The sequence below is a fragment of the Lepisosteus platostomus genome, chromosome 6 (genome assembly GCF_059453375.1).
Source record: "Lepisosteus platostomus isolate fLepPlt1 chromosome 6, fLepPlt1.hap1, whole genome shotgun sequence".
NCBI lineage: Eukaryota > Metazoa > Chordata > Actinopteri > Semionotiformes > Lepisosteidae > Lepisosteus > Lepisosteus platostomus.
The window spans coordinates 41,161,202-41,181,862 of record NC_142616.1 but is presented as its reverse complement, the minus strand read 5'-3'; the positions used below and the strand labels follow the sequence as shown (position 1 = coordinate 41,181,862).

The following is a 20,661-nucleotide window of genomic DNA, read 5'->3' as shown; positions in this document are numbered from 1 at the left end:
GCTTTGTCTGCGAGCTCGTCAAAAGGGATAGAAGAGTAGAAGGACAGGAATCTATCGGGATTAGATTAACAATAGGATACAATAAATTACACAATTGTAATTTCCAATAAAATTTACAGCTTGTGCGAAAGTAACACAAGGATAGGAGGTATTTAAGAAGTTGTCGAGACAATGGTTTAATGTCTTACAGGAAGGATGGCACCTTCTAAAGTTAGTTGTAGAATGTCTTCTGTAACCACAATGGATCACCAGTTTAGAAATTCTTAACCCAGATGGAACAGTATCACCTAGTAGTACACAAACACAGCAGTTACCTAGTTTTCTTTAAAGACCTCTCATTAACTGGATTTTTTTGTAGATCTTTCTCTCCTGTAGTCTCCTTCCTATTTTTCTGAGCTACTGTTAGCAAGCAAGTGAACAAAGTGGACCAACACAGCCCCCTTTCTCATATAAACTTTTTGTTCTTGTGATCATGATCTGCTCATCACTCAAGAAGGTGAAGGGCCTGTGACAGTCCACAAATCCCAGAAGCCTTTTGTTATTGGTTTATTGATGGTTTTATTCATAGACTATTTGATCTTCTAGTTAATTATATCACTGAAATTACTTTGCTGAAGCAGTTATCATTACATGAAAAAAGTGACTTAAAACAATAATTTGTTCCAATGGGCACATTGTTCTTGGCACTATTTCTTAGGCAACAAATAAACAGGTTTGAAGATTTCACTGCTTTCCAGATGTGGTAGGAAAAATATTTGAATGAAATGGTAATAGATGATAGTCCTACATCATTCTTACACACTAAGGTGTTATTCCCACCAAACCAAGCTCAGAAGCAGTCCTGCTAGAATTCCTTAACAGATTAGTTTTCCCATAACGTCCTGGACAATGTGCCAGAAAACTAATGTTTTTTTTTTTTAAACTGCAGCTGGAATTATAATCATGAACCCAGTTTTCGATTTTTATTATAACTTGACAGTATAATAAATGGCTCTCTAGAAACTGATCCATAGTACTTACTGGATGTAATTACTAAGCCTTTTCAGTCAAGACCAAAACAAATTTAACACTGTTTATAATATATTCCATCACGTATTTCAGATAAAACACGACAGCTACAGCAGTTGTAGTGATGAGGCATGGGAATCAACATTTACTAGGAAAAGCAAGGTAGAGAGACAAACACTAGTGCATAGTTTATAATGCTATAGCATTACAAACACTACTTGTTGTAGCATTAATATATCTAATTGCTAGAGATACTGTTACAGTTATTGGAAATGGCTATTGAGGTGTCTTAATCTAGAGACAACAGTTAACACCTGGTTAGTTTCAACATTTGAAATTCTCTGAGGCTTCAAAGCAAGAAAGGAAATGGGGTATTAAATGAGTTGTACTAGTATAAGACAAATAGATCAAATAAATAATCTGGTTTACCTAGGTTAATTAAGGTCTGGGTAAATGATTAAGGGCCACTAACAGTACAGGAATGGGATATAAAACAGGCAGGTAAGGAAAGTGAGAAGTACGATGGAGAAAAGACATCAAGGCACAAGGAAAGAGACAGTACCATGCGGGAGGTCGTTGTTCCGATCAGCCTTTAGACCAAATTCAAATAAATATTTGAACCTTGTTAAGTGAGCACACCATCTGTTGTTTTTAGGAAACTTTAATTTCCTAGGTTAAAACTCTTTCCTGGTTAGTGGATAAACTTTTAGAATAGGAATATACAGTAGTTTCCCATTCATTTTGAAGTATCCAAGTTTATAGGGAGAGACCTAACTCTATGTCATATACTGTTTGGTGCAGAGGCAGATTCATCTCTGTTTTGGGGCCTGTTTGATGTTATGTAGGATTTGAACACTTGGTAGCAGTCTGGGGTTCTTCTGGTTGGTCAAGACATACTGTAGGCCTTTGAGACATCTTGCTTGTTAAAAGTGTAATTTGTATGTTTTATGTTTATGCTGTCTGTTGTTCAGTGCGTTGCCGTCGGTATTAATAAATACTTGTGTAACCCAGTGTACCTGAATTATCACCAAAGCTATGCCAGAGAACAAAGAACTCAAGTGCCTCTAAGTATACCAATCACTCCTGGAAAAATCTTTATAATTTAGGATTTATGTTTTAATTACTGATCAACCCACTCTGTCTATTGGTGGTATTTCTCTATTGTTGCAACTCTCTATTTGTAACAATATCAATAGTAGATAGCCCTGCTTCCAGAGTGGTTAAAAGTATGTCTAAGTAGGGTTGGTATAAAAACATGAAGCTGTCAGTGAGCACTGGAGCTTCTGTCCTTATAAAACCTGAAACAAAAGTAAACCACACATTAATCTAGAGACACAATACACAATCGACTATCAGTATGCTGATTAAGCCAAATGAATATTTTCTATGACCTTATCATTTAGGGCCATTAATACAGCTTGATGACATTCACATTTCCAATTGTAAACTTGATACTGTATATTTTCCAAGATCATTATTCAACTGCTTACTTCATATTCTCCAAAATTTACTTTAAGAGGATTGCTTGTGAAGAAAAGAGGTTTTTCAATGTTCCACAAGAATCAAATTATTTAAATAACCCCATAATAAGAAGCAATTTAATTATATCAATCATAACGGAAAAAAGGAAAAGGTACAATATGTTCCATGTGAAACATTTTAAATAATCTAGAAATTATACTATTTATCAATTAACAGCTTAATTTGAGAAATCCATACCTGTAGACCTATGCAACTCTTTACTTCAGGATACAAAGGATAAAAAGTATGTGTTTGACAACCATAAGAACTGTGAGAAATGAACTGAAACTGGTCATACTGTATATCATTTGGAGCAGACTTTGACTCCCTGGTTAAAACTAAGCTTGATATGCATGGCCCCAGGAAGACTAACTCATTGGAAATTAAGCTGTGCACACAAGTCAAGAACCTTCAGGCCACAGATAGAAACTCTGCTATTTCCTGCAGGGACTCAACCAGGGAACTGTCTCACTAGCAGAAATGCCATGGCTCTCTGATGACAGCACCACTTAATGAAGGGGTAACATGATGGGTTGATGTGAAAACTTATCTTTGTATTAATGTTAAAGCAGTCAGCTAGTCTGAGGACTATATAGTCTTGCCTTCAGCAGCTGGAGGCAATGACGTAGCCATTTTGTTTTTGGAAAAGAAAAGCAAGTAGGAGGATATACAGTATCCTGCAGGGCCCACAAACTCCAAACCACAAAAGTATCAGAGTCAGAGAAGAAGATAAGCCTGCTTAAATCCTGTTTGGTCAAGTTGGAGAAAAGAAGCTCCACTGACTTTTTATTTTACTGACATGTTATAGATACTGTAAGTCCATTGTACTGATTAATATTTGTTATCAATAGTGTTGATTGACAGCAGATCAACTGAGAAAGTCACAGGCTAATAGCACGTGGCCACTTCTGGAAGAAATATAAACTGTTTATCTGGATTACATGCTTTGCATCTGTGAGATTTTGTCCCATTTCTCTAATAGCCTGGTAAAATACTTTATGTATACTGTATACAGTAAATGTACAGCATGTAAAGTTTGACATGTCAGAAATAATGGAATTAAAAATTTCACATTTTTGCTGCAGATAAAGCATGCTCCTGTATTCCTCCCAAGACAACCTTCAACTCAACAACAAATTAAAATCTAAAAAGCAGTGGCCTACCAGGGGTTTAATTAATCCAATACGGTACAGTTTAAAAAGGAATTTAGGAAACTACAAACTGTTAAAACTGGATATTACGAAGGCCAAAACTGAGAAAAAACAATATTGCGAACAAGGATATTTTTTCCCAGCAATGCAGCAGCAAATGAATCAAAGAATGAAGCAAACTATCTCACAGATAAAAATGGGAAAAGTTCAAATAATATGAAATGGCTAATATATATCACTCCAAAGAAGAAACCAAAGCTTCAGGCAGAAAAAAGATGGTTCGGTATTAAATAATACTGGCATACAAGACACAGATCTTTAGCACTTAAGTTCAACAAATCTTCAGGTTACCCACAGCCATACTGTCAAAGCTGATATTCTGGCTACACTAAAGAAATAACATGATGAGAACCTCTGATCATTTTGCTACTAAAAATCAAACAAGCTAGACTGGCTCATTGGTTTAGTAAAATCTTATTTGCAAACTTTGATATGTGTGCACTTTACCTCCCCATGTTTGAAGTAGCACATTGCCTTCACTAATGCCCAATCCTATCTGAATAACACTTGTTTACTTAAGAATGAGCCATCGTAAAAAAAGGTTTGAAGAGACTAGAAATTAGATATTCCTTGTGGTAGATTAAATAATTGAATAGATGCTGTTATCCACAATTGTGCTTTTAATCTAAACAAAAACACAAATTAACTTCTTAGTTAGAAATTGGGGTCTTACAGGTTGAGAAATAAAAGAACGATATATATATATGAACCATGAGAGAAAGGCTCAACATCCAAAAATTCGGCGGCTTCATTGGTATTATAGCAAAAGTCCTAAAACAAGACAAAAAGCCCTAACACAGATCTGCTGAATGCATATCAAGTAAATTACTTACAAACTAAAATTACAGTTTACTTCTGTGAAGGCAATCAGGAGCACTAATTACGGCTGTTCTCTCAAACCTTAAGCAGGTTAAAGAAGCTTTCCAAGAACTGTTTTCACATCTGTAAATTACCCCTGAAGCCAGCTGAGGTTGTTTCCGCAGGTTCACTAATTCCTTGATTTTGGCCAGAATCAAGGAATTTATGAACCTGCATCAGAAGGCTCTTGAATGGGCTATGTTTTACAGGAGTTAAAGGCAGCTTCTCATCATAATTCTGATTAGAATTATAGTTTTTAGTGTGGAATCGATTTGGCACTTTAATACCATACCATGTACATTTTTAATAGAGATCAAATATTATTTCTAATGTTGCTGCTTCTTTAAAATTACAAAGTCATTGAAATGCTTCATCTATAGTCCATTATCATTATTAAACTCAGATGTCAAACTATTTACAGAGGTCTTTTTAAGAAAACAGAAGAGCATATACCACTAAATATATGACCAGAACAGTTCATTGAAGGGTCAAACTGCATCTAATAATCTACAGCAATAAATTCATATTTTGGATCAAATCCCTTCTTTTGTAGCCATGCTGCCTCTCGTACAGTGCTTTGTTTAGATGCAAACAAGTCATTTAATCACCTAGAACAGAACTACTTAAGAAGTGAAATGAAACCCATTCCAATGTGCCCATTCATTTAGCACTTTATTTAGTGGGCTTTTAAGTTTGTTATTTAAGATTTAGTCAGATCCTGGACCATCAATATCATTTTTCCAATTGAGGAAGCTTTAATTAAGGCACAAAGTCATCAGACCAGGACTTTGAATGGACCTAAACTTACTAGAATTTTGAAGGAACATAAACTGCTTTTTTGGGCATCCTGTGAAATTAATAAATTTTTATCATTCATGTGGAGGTTTCTCAGTCCTTTGTTTACCCACATTGGTTAACAAGCAATGTTCATACACTTAACAACAACTCTGATGCAATTTTCAGGATCTGAGAGAGACCAGCATTACTGGAACTTTACTTTATGTATCAGACAATCCTTGGTCCTTCATTCTGCCTCAAGACTGCTTCACCCACCCAATCAGGGGTCAATCTTATTGTTTCAACAGTACTGTTACTACAAAGGATTTAGTCTCTTTACTAAATACTTTTGTTAAATCTAGTCCCCTCCCAGGTGTCTTTATACAGAATAGAGAAGTAGATAAACTGGATGGAAGACCCATACTTTCTCATAGACTGAAAGTAACTATTTGAATTTCCCATACCAGCAGTTCCAGATTAAAACTGTCCCTGACTTTCTCAGTCACTGATGCACTTAGGTTGTTTCTCTTACCCTATCTACATGTTTCAAGCGTGTCCCGTAGTGATGAAGAGTCTCCTGCCGATAATACAGGCACATTATTTCACCCTTTATCTTCTTAAAGGATACATTCGACGAAGGTCAACAGACAGGCAAATCCAGTAAAGAGTCACACTCACAACCCTCATGGGTGTATATGACTAATGTGCCTTTGAACCCTGGACTGTTCCTGTTTAATGACAATTAAGAAGTTACCATATTGAAACAACATTAGTTTGTGGGTTTAAGAACATTCAAAAAAGCTATTGTACAATGCTGGATGGAGACTGACTTACAGTATCCTCAAACTTCATTGTATTTCATTTGCTAACATTGTTCTCATGGAAACACATTCAGCTACTTTACAGACTCCATTTCTTTCTTCTTTCTTGTGAGCAACCAATTTCGTTTTCAATTTTGTGTGAGCTGTAATTTGTTCTTTGCCTTGTTGTTTAAGTACATGAAATGTGTTCTTTTTGGGGAAAAAAATCTTTTTAAACAGACACTGACACCCTCTAATTGCTTTCTCAGTATAACCAAAGGCTGGGAAGCATCCTCATTTAAAGTGATAAGTGTCAATTAATCAGATCTTTATTTTTGTGTACACATTAATCCTTCAATTAAAGCTGCCTTGATTTATTTAATTTAATCAAAGTGAGAGAGATGTCTTTTTTGCCTTTGAGAGATGGGCTCATCAAACAATAAGATTTTCAGAATAAATGTAACCTATAAACCTTGGTTGGCTTTCTTGGTTGTGTCATTAGATTTAAAAGAACATTTTAAAATATTGAAAGCACACTGGTAGGACAGTTAAACGGGTTTAAATATGCATGTTAACAAAGCTTACAGATTAAAGTACTAGTGTATTGTAGTCTTTTTTGCATAGCAAAAATATAAACCTTAAACAGAACACGTCTAAATTTCTACTGTTGTATATTCATGTCTTACAGAGTTACGGTCATGAAACTGAAACTAGAGTTACAGGCATGTTCCAATAAAAAAAAAACCTAAACAGTTCTCTAGTGCTCTTCCTGCAAAGTCATGCAACAAATAATTTCTACAAACCAATACACTCAACGAACAGTCTGGCCCTGTCATCAGTCCTGCACCATGTGAATGCCAACAACCCCAAGGGACAATATGCCAAAGTCTATACAGCTCAGTGAAACAATCATTCTTTACTCTTTCCCACAGGGCCAACCTGAGAGTTATATGTGACGAGAATAGGAAAGGGGTAGATGTGAGACACAATATTAGTCTTACATATTTCACATAACATTCAATTAGATGAATAATACATCAAGGCACTGCGCATAATGTAGTTTAGGAGGCCAGAAGCAAATACCTGTTTTCATTTCAATTTAATTTAGCATTAGAAAAGTAATAATGAAACCCAAAAGGTGCTGTGATGCCTCGCTTCTCTGTGTCACTGAACATTAGCGGAGCTCCTGTAAGGTTATATAAGACTAACATTGCATAATGTATAAGAAAACACCATGTAGTTTCAGTTTTGTAGGAATATTTTAACTTAAGCTTAAGGCTTTGTAAAGTTCTACACAAGCATTATTTCAAGGACATACATACAAGTTTGTATGAAAGAACATAAGAAAAAACTGATAATGAAAACATGTCAAACATCCTATCAGTAATCAATAATTTTCAATTCATGGGACAAAAAAAATAGTATGACAAGGCATCAAAAAGAAACTGAAATGTTCAAAACCAAATAAACAAAAATTTAGTTTAACATATTACAAGAGAAAGGTATAGAAAAGATAAGTGGAGACTGTGTATATAGTAAGGAGTGTGTGCTTGCGTATACAGTATGCACAATATCAAAATTAATGAAAACTGGAAACAACTAATGGGATATGTAATTCCAAGTACAGATGACAGAATAATAAGTGTAAAAATGAAATGGGCTCAATTCAATAATGCAGTGTGTTATGGCACTGTGACAATGTCAAACCAGTACAAGATTTAAATAAGTATAGGTGATTCTGCCCTTTCATAGTGTGAAATGTTCGGTTTCTGGGTCTTAAACCAGATGACCAGGACATAGAAATTCACATTTTGGCAAGTGAATACTGCTCCTAATGGCATATGACACACCAGTTTAGATCTCATCAAACATTACCAAGAACCTGCAAGAACCTGAACACAGTGTGTTCAAAAGCTAGCCTGACTGCCAACAGATTCAGCCAGATGATGAATCACCACACCATTTCAACAGGAAACCTGTCTCAATGGAAGGAATTAATTTTGCAACATAACAATGAACCCAAGCGCTCAGCTTGTTGTAGTGAAAACCAATTTGGGATTAAAAGAGCCTGATTAAACACTCACAAATATGGTATTGTCTTCATGGGGTCCTGAGGTGAACATCCCACAGATGTTTTATAGAATCAAAGTCAGATGAGGAGAGCATCCACTGCATAACTCTAAGCTTGCAAGAAAATTATTGTTACATTGGCAACATGGGGAAATACTCTGCTGGCACTCTGTCACATCAGGATGAGCCTGCAGGAAGGTAGTAAGTGAGATCCCAAAATTTCATCCAAGTAGCACCAGGTTGCCATCAATCAGTACAAGTGAAGTTCTGTAGTGACAAAATATTTCATTCCACACCATCACATTTGGACTTCCCCATCGATCGGTCCATTGCACACGACAATCAGTGTATGATTTTGCAAATCTGTACCACACTCACTCATATCCATTGGGTTAGACTATACAAAAAAAAATAATTCATTGCTAAAGAGGACTTGGGTAGCACCAAAAGACTGTTCTCTTGATTAGAGAGGCAAACTGATATCTCTATTTTGCATTCCTGATTTTTACCACATCACATACAGTAGGCCCAATCCAGTCTAATCTAATCCACATTCAAATTATGATAACATTTGACGTACATTTAATCAATACTATTCTCAATATAGATTAAAAAAGATGCACTGAACATCAAGAAATGTATCTCATAGCTACATAGATTCATTACGATAGGGCATATGTTTATGGATGTACAGTGCCTAAACAGAATTAAAAAGATGTGCACAGTGTGCAATAATTTACACGTGCGCTTCTATTTCTGACAAGGCACTATATATATATAGACATATACAGTATATAGCCCATCTAATTACTAAATTACAATAAAGTACTGTAGCAATGCAAAATAAGAGAAAATGTATGGATGATCTCTGAAAAAGACAGTGTAAGATTGAACTGCATTTAACATTAAACTGCAGAAGAATGTATCTTCTGAATACAGTCCTGCTACTTAGAAAGTATCTTATATTAAGTAACAGAAAACTTACACTGTACTTCAATATCAAGTATTTGTAATAAATGTAACCAAGACTGTTATTTAAATAAATATGCTCCTGCTGTTTACAGTAATACTTCTAATAATGGGGATACCTAAATGCATGTTAGTTTTATAAACCAATGAGGTAAAACATATATGATGGTTTCACATAGTATATTATTCTATACAGATGTACTGTACTACCGGTCATTATGAATGAACGGAAAAGAGCATCACCTATATGCAAAAATGGCAATAAGACCACGAAACAAATGTAGCATTTCATAACATTACAACTCACATCAAGAATGTTTAATATGAAGAATGAACACTGATGCTTTCACTGCAGGCACAGTCCAAGGTCATGTGGGCTGAGCCACCCCTTCAGTTGTTTTTTTTATAATGTGCGGGTTTCTTGCAGCTGGGATGGTGCCTCCTTAGCATTGTTACAGAAGGCATGGCTATGATAGTTTTTTTTCCTTCCCTAAATGATGTACATCTAAACACTGTAGTAATGGTGTTGCTTTACAATTGGTCAGGAAGCAAAAATCCCATTATGCACCGATTGTTTTAAAACCCATTCTCTTAACAACTTTACATTTTCCTCCAGATTACTGAAATCAGGCCCAACACAAACATATATTGACCTGTCAGTGCAGTTCCAAATACAGGGTACTAAAATTTGCCTGCAGCATTATTTTGTTGAAGTTTCCCATTACACTTTTAGTGGCCATGATCTTGCAGATCTCTCAACTCCTCTTGCAGAAAGACACCCCAAAACCCAAATTATCCTGAAACTAGGATCTCACCTTCCCCTTTCTCTCAATGACAGACTAGTCTGCTTGAAAATCCCCTCTACTTATTTGTTTTGCTGAACACCTTTCCTCCTCTTTTCCCTGAGTCTTGATCCTCATTCTCCCCTGCTCCCTACCCCTTCTTAACTACCCTGTCTTGTGTTCTCTGACATTTTATTAATCTGTTAGTTTCCCTGAAAAACATAATGCTTCTTTTCAGCATTTTCCTCATTTTATTGTAGAACAAAAAGAAAGGTTGTCCCTAAAGTGTTTCTCGTCTCAGTTTCGACCTTTTAACATTCTTACAGTGAGTTACAGTCCAAAATATGCAACAGTAAGGCAATTCTGATGGAAGGATATAAACATTTTCAAGCTAAAAAGGTCTTTATAATATTCAAGTTCATGCTTCTGAATGTTACCATAAGTCTACCAACAGGAACTGAAAATTCAATGCACATCTTGTGGAAGAAAACAGAACAATATGTTATCCCCAGGGGCCAAAACATTTTCAGTGAGAACTGAAAAACAGCTAAATGGGGGCTTTTACTTTTGATGATAGGACCTTGATTTAAAATAAATGATGCTTTCATTTTGTCTGCTGTTTAATTCAACAGAACAGCTGCTGATGCATTAGCCTGGGTCAAAAAACAGAGAATCAATAGGCAAAATTCACTGCAACCTGTGGATTGCACATTGATAATTTGTCAAGCAACAGTATTGGAGTAACTGATGACTTAAATCAGTAACTACAAACAACCAAGAGCATGTTCGTTCACCCTCTTGGTGAAAAACATTATTGAAGCAGGGGGCTCAGAATTCCTGGCTTTTAAAATCCATTCAATTCACAGAATTACGATGAAGTCTCCTTTGCCACAGTAAGCAAATGGTAAGATATATGAACATGCTAGCCCAATGCACAAGGTAATAACAAGAATTCAGGATCTGATGGCTTCAAGGGGCTCTCAAAACTTCTCCTTTTTCTTTAAAACTTACCTTATCTCAGCAGCAGTTTATATTGGAATACATTTGCCCTAAAAGTCAGCTCTAATCCAAATTATTTATCATTGGAGATCTCTTCTTTTTTTGTCAACTCTCCCCTGTACTCCATGCTCAGTCTGCAGCATGAAGAGTTATGAAATAAATAAATGAAAACATTTTTTTTTCCCTTTAAAACTACTCAGGCCTACAGCTATGCCTCTCTAATCAATAGGATGCCTGACAGGAATATAAATCTAGCCTCCACAATCAACACCTAGAGTTTAACACTTTAGCCTTCTACTCCTTTCATGGTGCATCAGAAGCAGCTGTAGTTGTGTTCAAATTGAGGAAATTCAGTTTCCCTTTTTTCCCCTCTGGGTTTTTATCTTCTTTTGCAATCACATCCGACAACATCTAAATGTGCAATGCTGTAAAATCCTTAATCCAATTCCAAGGTTCCAGCCTCACACGTTCAAAGCAGAATCTTTCATTTATACCACTTCACCTGAATGCACTCTTGTCAAGAGCAAAGGTTCTGTTTCTTAGAGCAAATGCCTATCGGGACTAAAGTCTACAAAAGAGTCCTGCCTGCTGCTTTCCTGTCATCTGCTGCACTCTCATCTGAAAGCAGCTTGTATGACACTTACTTCAAACACCATTTCTTTGCTAAAAAAAAGAACATATGCAAATGTTTGTTTTGACAAACAGAACATTCCAATGAAACATCAACTCATGTGTTATATAAAACGTGTATATAATACATGTTTATTCCTGAGGTCAAACCAATGTTGTGCATGTTTAAAACACTACTGATTACTTAAATGAGTGACAACCTGAACTTTATTCTTAGAAACAATAAATAGCCTTTGAACTCCTGATTTACCCAAATGCCAAGACCATAGCAACCATAACAGAGTAATAGGAAGAAGAACAGTAGAGCACTTCTCATATCCTATAACTTCAACTCACAGGATGTGATTCATTGCGACAAGATGGGTCTGAATTGCAGGTGGCATAACAGTTTATTTTTATTTATCTTTTACTGATCTTAAGTTCTCTGGACTGTGAATTGCTTAAACTTTAATTCGTATCTCCACTTAAGGCAAGAGGGCTTACTTGAACAAAATAAAGCTTCCAAAATGTAGCGCTTAAGACGTATTAAAAATGAATTTCCTTCAAAGGCAAATTTAGAAATCAGAAGGTATGCTTGCAATGCACTTACTGAATATTAAGTGCGTTATTTAAGGACTTTTTCTCCTCAAAAGCTGTCTTAATTACCATCTAGTCAGGCTGCTGACTCTCTCTGGTCCTCTGAAAATGGGGCTTAAAACACAGTCCCAGTGCAGCTCACACACAACCGTACTGTAGTCACACTTAAGTTAGCTATAGCACCTTGAGGCCTGACCTTGTCAGCTTTCAGAAGCAAAGCTAGACCTGGAAAGGTAAACCAGACTCCATCCGACAGTGGTGCTTTTATGGTTTGTATATGGACAGTAAGGGGGACTCCTCAGCATAGTTAGCAGACACATTTACCTAAAGTAGCTTAACCATGTTACATGATGCAGCAAGCCAGATGATGAAGCTATGGATCCATCAAAACTCTGAAATACTCACTGTAAAATCTAACTGAAATGACAATGCAGAACGCAAGGTAAAGCATTAAAGATAAAAATGAATAAAAATCACAGAAGTAATTCGCAGAAAAATGTTAAAATATAGATAAAATGCTATGGTTAAATTAATTCTGAAGAAAATATGCTTCTCTTTATAAGCATGAGTAACAGAACAACACTGAAGATTATTACTGGAAAACGGGTCTGATGATGACTAACTGGGAGAGACTGGTACTGGTTGGAAGAACGACATTCTTCCTCATAATCCCAAACGTGGGTACTTACAGTTGACACTGGTCTCCTTTGATGCCTTTCGTGGTGCAGTAACATTTTCCCGTGAGGACTTGACAAATATTTGCATGTCCATTGCATTTACAAGCTGTGGGAGAGAAAACAAGGTGGTCAATTTAATCACAATGATCCATAAACACTGACAATTTAAAGCACTGAAAGTCAGTGAGCGTTTCATGTCTAATTGGCAAACAGTAATGCAGAATTACAGCTCCATTTCAGAAGGAACACACATGGTAATTAGCTGCTTCATGGGTTCATTAAAAATGCTATTTTCCTTGATGTTTAGTACAAACATATTTGTGAAATCTCTAACATATGCTATTATTTCCAACAAAGATTGGAACTTTCTTTAAATATTTTTGTTCTTTGTAACACACATCAAAACAATGCAATGAATTATCTGCCTTGTGTGTAGAAATATCATTACACTTTAGGCAAAACCAGCAAACTCATTCAGTTCAGCCAGCTGAACGTCAAAATTTTACGTCTTCTTTAAAACCGTCTGCTAGAAACCAAATTCAAGATGTGAACTGTATATTTAAAATGTAACAGGTTGTTTGTCAAAACTACAAAAAGGCATCATAAAAATTATTCAATAATGATTCAATGATTCTATGAGAAAATTATTCAATCATTAAATTCAATAAAAATAATGATTAAATTATTAGAATAAGAATTATTATAAGAAAAGGATCACCTCTATGGAAATCATAGTCAACATGGAAATCGAAAACATGGGTTTTGCCTAACCAGCTTAAGAGTTTAATGAACAAAGCACAGCAATGAATATGCATGGAGCAAAATAATTTTTGCATTAAAAAAATTATTTATATTTTTGAAAGGCTTTTGATAAAGTTCTCCAATTTCAAACAGGAGGTACTTAGGAAAAAAAGAGTGACTAAGAATTGGTTGGTATATAGAAAACAGCATACAGATAATGGATGAATGCTAAAACTGGTGTGATGAAATTAGTAATGTAATAATGTAATAATAATCTATAACCACTGCCGCTCTTAAATTAAATAAGTGACAACCCTATTTAGCAAGTCCAGATTTGTTTGGGCATATGTGATAACAAAAAACAGTATCAAAAGTAATACCAAGAGAAAGAAATCACTAAACATAAGACCTTTCATCACATGTACTCATCTCTCACTCATCTCTCAGCTGCAATGGCGCAGAACAAGTGACTGGAGAAAGACATGGCGCTCAGGTTTCAACAGGGGAGGTAAAGACTTACACCCAAGGCAAATAGAGACTAACAGTGGTCTTAAAACTCCAGAATGTGCTTTTGTCTCAGGATATTAGCAATTATTTAAATGAATGCCCTAATTATCCTTTTTTTCTTTTGGTAAATAATAGCCAGGTGAAGTATAATCTGTTACAGATGTCAGAATCATTACTAGAAACCTCCAACCTAACACTGAGGCTCTATTTGCATTCTATAGTGTTCATGGCAACCTGTGCTACTTTAATTTGCACCACTAACCATTTGAAGAAGTAGAAGTAATTTTGAAATACAATGTCGGAATTGCGAGAAACAGTTGAAAGTACGAGATTTTAGATCACAATTGCGAGAAATAAAGTCATAATTTTTAGATCTATTCCCTGGCAACGGCCCTCCATAGCACAGTGCTCGAGACAGAAATAATGCGTTTCATTGGCTGTATTAATATAACGAACAATTTAAAATTCCTAAAACAGCTGTGTTTTATATATTCATCTCTTGTAGACATCTTGTAGACACTCAAGGACAAGTGTAGTTTTTATTTATATACAAAACGTAGACAGAATTTTGGGGGATAATAACTAATGCATATTTACACCAACTACAATATAGGCCTACATGTTAATTCTAACATCTACTGTACATGGCAACTTTCAAAGGGGAATTATTTTAAGAAGAAATGTTAAAGACGAGATCAAGCAAAAAAAAATGCACCCTGAACACAAGACCCTGCATTTCAGTGTCCACAAAAAAATGCGCTGCTCAAATTAAAACACATCCCTGCAAAGTACAAAACAGCATGCACTCCACAGCTTCAGGGGTTTCAGTAAAGATATGCTTAATTATGTTCTGGAAATGAAGGACGGATGAAGAAAGGCAATACAGAAATCTACGAGGAGCTGCTCCAGCAGGTCTCGGATGCGGGATGATTTATAGCTAAATTATGATCTATAAAATTTACTCAGATAATACAACTGGAGCATCACGGTTCCAGAGATGCTTGTTCAGCATTTAAATCTAGCAAAAGGCAGCACACAAATTCCTTAAGCTACACGAACTGCGACAGTCTGTGAACAAGAACAAAGGAACATCATCTATATCTTAAGACAAGAACAAAGGAATATTTTCTATACCTTAATTTGTATCTGCTATATTAGCCTGCAAAGGTTATAGCTTTTAACCCAAAGCACATTACACAGTAAATCATCTCTAAACAAATTTGGTTTTAAACATGTAGTTTATACGTATATCCAATGTACCGCATTTCTTCAAGTGAAGCTTTTTATTTTACTTCTAAAAGCTGCATTGTGATATAATGCCAATCACATCTGTTATCATGGATTGACAGAGTTAATTGCTAGCAAGTGCTCATTCCTGGGTTTTAAAGGTGATATGATTATCAGCCTTGTTTTGCTGACATAGAGCTATTATGGATTCACAACTTATAAACTCTAAGAGCATCATTACCTTCCATCTGTGCCATCAAGAAAACAGTCTACAGTGCCCACCAACAAATGTACTTAAAAAAAAAACAACCTGATGGCAGTTATGCCCAATAAATCAACCACCACTGTCTGGAACTGTGTAACAATTGCTTAAAACACTGGATGACTGAGGAAAGTTAACATTTTAATTAATGCACATAACACCATGCACAGGTTTTGCAGATCCAAAACGAGAGAGGAAATCAAGTGTAAAAAGAAATTGCTTAAAACAAAATGGCTTTCTGTTCAATGTGAATTCAATTTAATAATGTGTTACCCTGACTCGTGCTTTTCCATTGGGTTTGTTAACATTCATTAAGGGAGATTAACCAATAATTCTGGTTTCATCAATTTATAGTACCTCTGGGAAACTATCTCAAGACTACCACAAAATGTATCAAAACCAAAAGAAAAATTGTTTATAGAGACCATATTATATTGCTGTGAGTTTGTTTCCAATCCACCTGAACTGCTATATGCACTGCTATATGCCAGTAGAGGATTATATGACTAAGTCCACCATGATCACAAGGATTTTATTAAAGGGCCCGTTTTCTGATGATGTTCACTGTTTTCCTCACATTATAAACACAGCAACAGACTTATATACATATATAGCTTCATATACTGTAGCAGTGGTTACTATCTACTATCAGTGGTATTGTCCAAGGGTAGTAGTTTCTTTCTTCAAGAAACAGGTTTCTGTTATTTTTTCATATTCTACCTATGAATATTCCTTGGTGATCAAATCTAAATTAAACTTGGCTATTTGCATTTGCAGAAATGAATGTGGTTAGCTAGTCTAACCGCTGTAAAAAATTTGATAGCACCCCATTAAGGGTCTCTGTAGTCCCTCTGCTGGCCTCAAAGAATCCTGGCTTTTCATGAGATTATTTATATAGAACTTTCAACTGCTAGGATTTGTGGTGCCAGTGGAGGTATTGCAGAAGTGCTGCCATGGATGCAGGCAAAGGCTTATTGCATGGTGGGTCCACTGCAGCTGTGAGCCACTGGGGGTTCTTAGAAATGGAGAAGTACCATTGATTTGGATGACATATGGTTGAGGGAAATGTTTTATTTTCCAGTTCCTTTTTGCATTGGAAAACAAAAAAAACTAACACAAAAAAGGTCATTGTACCAGTGTATCAAGAGTGCTGCAAAGCAGATGATGACAAAGAACTGTGATCAGATGTAAAATCTACAAGCCCACACTCAAGACAATATCCATCACATCACAAAGGGAAAAACAAACATTACTTTGAAGAAAATAGATTTCACAAAGAGTAAAAAAAACATCAAACATAGATCACAGATGTGTTACAGAGGGTCTGATCTTCATGAATATGTGATTCCAAAAAGAATAAGGTCTAGTTAATGTACACTAACCTCCCACAAAGCACAAACAAAAACAGGACTAAGACAAAAAAGCAATATTGATTGTTTAATCATCATTATTAATCATTATGATAAATCCAGTTCAAATAATTTTATAATGTCTCACTGATAAAAAATGAGAGGAATTTGTTACATATCTCCACAGATTTTCAACACTTCATCCATCACGTTGCTCAAGAGTCTCTGCTCCGTTATGACATGCAACTGCTGAATAAGCAACTAGTGCACAGATCCTAAGTGGCAACAAATTTTTAGTTGGAAGGGTATGCGCCTTATCCGACACTATGCCAAATGCCTTGATTTATGCTAACTTTCTTTTCTACAGCATTGCAAGACATTGATTATAATAAAAGACTCTTTGGCAAACTTTACACAATTGATCTGTATAAATAAAACCCTACAGCAAATATTGGCACAAATTATCATCTCAGTGCTGCCATTCAGCAGCATTTGATTTAATTTACTTCATTGAAACAAAAAATCTACTGGCATGTGTGTAAGCACAGAAGAGTGATGCACCAATTTTAGTCCAATTCAGAAAAATTACATTGCTTTTAGGGGGGAAAAGCATGCCAACATTAGAACAAATGTCTCTTAAAACAGAGTCTTGATAAAAAAAATACCTTTCTCAGATTTACAATTGCCAAATCGTGTATAACCTCCAATGATCTAGAATCGAATGTTATTAGCAGAGCTAAAAGTCAACTAGAGAACAGAAGCAACTCTAATCCTCTCACCCACAGGTACAGTACCAGGGCCAACAACCAGAATTGCTTATGCACAATCACCATTGGTGAAAGATATAGACTAGATTTGAACCCACAAGACCTTCAGGTTACAGCTCTCATTCCACACCAAAAAATAAACAATGGTTATTACCAGATTAGATGCACAACCACCCTACACCCACTTTAATAAAAATAATTTTGGCTGCTGAAGTCATTCTTTGTCTTCAGCAGTACCAAACAATACCGTTGCACCTGGACAATAATATACAATAATATAACTTGAGTGTTCTGTATTACTCAACTTTGTGCCTGTCTACCACACAGAAATGCCAAGTGTTCATGTACAACAGCTCATTCCTCCTCAGATATGAGCTGCATCAGGACAGTTCATAAAGAGCATGGGACAGACAACTGCATACGGAATTACAATCATGTCCACAATTGCTTAAGAACTAAACCACTTGAAAATAAATAGTTTTATTCAAGAAAAAAAAATACAAAATAACAATACCTACCTGTAAATTAGACAGGAAAACAAAGTTGATGTAATGTGTAAAGATCACTGAATTCTGTTGGAGATCTATGTGTATTTTTTGGGTTAAGAATGTATAAAGAGTACATTTTCCATGGGAATCCGAAGCTGACAGTTTTTGACTTTCAATGACAGTGTAGTGTCATTGGACAGCAAGTACTGACCTTGTGAATATTTGACACATTCTGTAAGGTGTACTCACGTCCTGGAGGGTTCTCCACATTACCTGTCAGCAAGCACTGCTGTAAGCAGAAGGTGAAAAGGTCCAAAAGAGGTTCTGCATAAATATTTTTTGTTATTTCACTCAAACAGTGCAGTAATTTGTGTGTCGCTTCAAGTAGGGCCCTGTTTAATTACAGCACCTAGCGGCTGCCATAGCATGAGCCCTGCTTCGTCATTCTGTCAGGTTGGTCAAACAGAGGAGCTGAGGAACCACCAATCGAGTGATAAATTACACAGTCAACAAGAACAGATGTCTTCAGGCATCCTGTGTTGTTTGGCATTCGCTACACATTTGAACACAACAGAGCTGATACAATGCCCCATGGAAGTTAAGTGTGACAAAGATTTTGAAAAGCCACAAAAACTGCATTATAGACTGGTTGATTTCTGTTAAAATATACAGAATATGCGATACACCCAAAAAGTGTGGAGATTCTCCACTGTGTTACTCATTATTGTTACAGAAGTAATTGTTATTTGAAATATCCATGTTTTCTTGAAAAATGTTTTGGCAGGAAACAGATGAACCTGAATATCTTGAAAAGTTATATCACTTATCATTGTCTCAGTCTTCAAAGACTACATTAGAAAAACAACAAAACATTACAAAAATTATTCTTGCTTTGGGCAAGACATTCAGGGATATCTGAACTATGTAACCAAAAGAATCTGTAACTAAAAGACAAACAGTTTTACAAGGGAATAGTAAAACCTGAAATACCAACATAAGTACTAACCATGATTTTAAATTATTAAATTGTTAAATGTAAACACGGAGAATTCTAATAAGGTGCACCTTCTGCTGATTTGTAATTATTTTAAAATAAGAATCTCAACACAATATTGTTCTTAGAATAACTTTTCCACAAGTCTAACAGAACTGCAGTCATTTAAAATATGTTTGCCTTGGCAGGGAGCTCACGATGTCCAGGCATAGGAAACCTGGAGGGACACATTTTATTCAGTGCCTAAGCTGTGTGGATAATTAAAAACAGAGCACAGACTTCTGCTGTTAACACCAATGGGCATTCCAAGACCCATTCATGATTTCTAAATAATAGCAGTGATGTACTATATAGGAAGCTGAATATTGGCTCCTTATACAGAGGGAGTGATTTAATTAATACAGGGCATAGCATATTGGTGCTCCATAAAGAGGGAGTTATTTAATTTATGCAGTTTTGCCTTCTGTTCAGTCTCCTTTATCTGTTGATTTTATCAGTACTAGTGTCATACTCTAGTATTTTCTTCATAAACAATCATAATAAATAATTCAATCACTTATTCATACTTAAACTTTGGATAAGCAAGGCCCTTTGGAAAGATGGAATTCAGAAGAACAGTTAAGTACAAGTAATTATAATAATTAATAATTGCTTACACTTATATAGCGCTTTTCTGGACACTACACTCAAAGCGCTTTACAGGTAATGGGGATCCCCTCCACCACCACCAATGTGCAGCGTCCACAAATCTCAAGATTTGGTTTCTTTTTTTCTTTGTGTTAACTCCAAATGAAATAAATTAGAGCCACGAGGTAGGAATTAATCAAGTATTGTCAGTGTCTTGTTTTATTTGCTGTATATGGACACATACTGTATTTCCATGAACTGTGTACTCATACTGTGTATGAAACAGTATATGGCATATCGTAGTACCAAAAATGGTATACAAGCAAAATGATGGCAAAACAAAATAGTTTGCTGATAATTTCTAAGGTTAACAACTGGGAGAAGCACATTCACTTGCAATGTTGAAATAATTAAATGTCATAAGGTATCTGATATACTTTTAAATGATATCTACTGTAAATACACAAACGATCAAATCCTCAATGTAATCCTTTGTGATTTCAAGCAATATGGTGCGAGAATTTTCAAAATAAATTTAGTGTTAATAAAATACAGGAAAAAAATATTTTCCCTCCAAAAAGTGTTTTTGGTGAGTCACACTAACATTTTAAAATTTCAATGCAGTCCTCTACTTCCCCAGTAAATGACCTTTGCTGAACTTCTGCTAATTGTGATACAGTCAGAGGAGAAAAATGCCAATTTGGAAAATAAAATATTACAAAGCATTAGCAAAACCCAACACTGGTCTGTCTTATGTTATTCAAGCAATGCAAACCACTAATACTTGTCATAAAACCACTATTAAATGAATTAGAAACCCA

At 35.6% G+C, this 20,661-nt stretch overlaps 1 protein-coding gene across 2 annotated transcripts in view; it reads right to left on the bottom strand.

Annotated features, from left to right (window-relative positions):
• Positions 1-20,661, bottom strand: part of LOC148661720 (attractin-like protein 1) — a 429,208-nt gene that overhangs the window by 248,233 nt on the left and 160,314 nt on the right. For both annotated transcript variants that reach the window (XM_088635864.1, XM_088635865.1), the window contains exon 20: positions 12,891-12,984. In XM_088635864.1, coding sequence (XP_088491990.1) covers positions 12,891-12,984 — 94 coding nt within the window. The remainder of the gene's footprint in view (positions 1-12,890; positions 12,985-20,661) is intronic.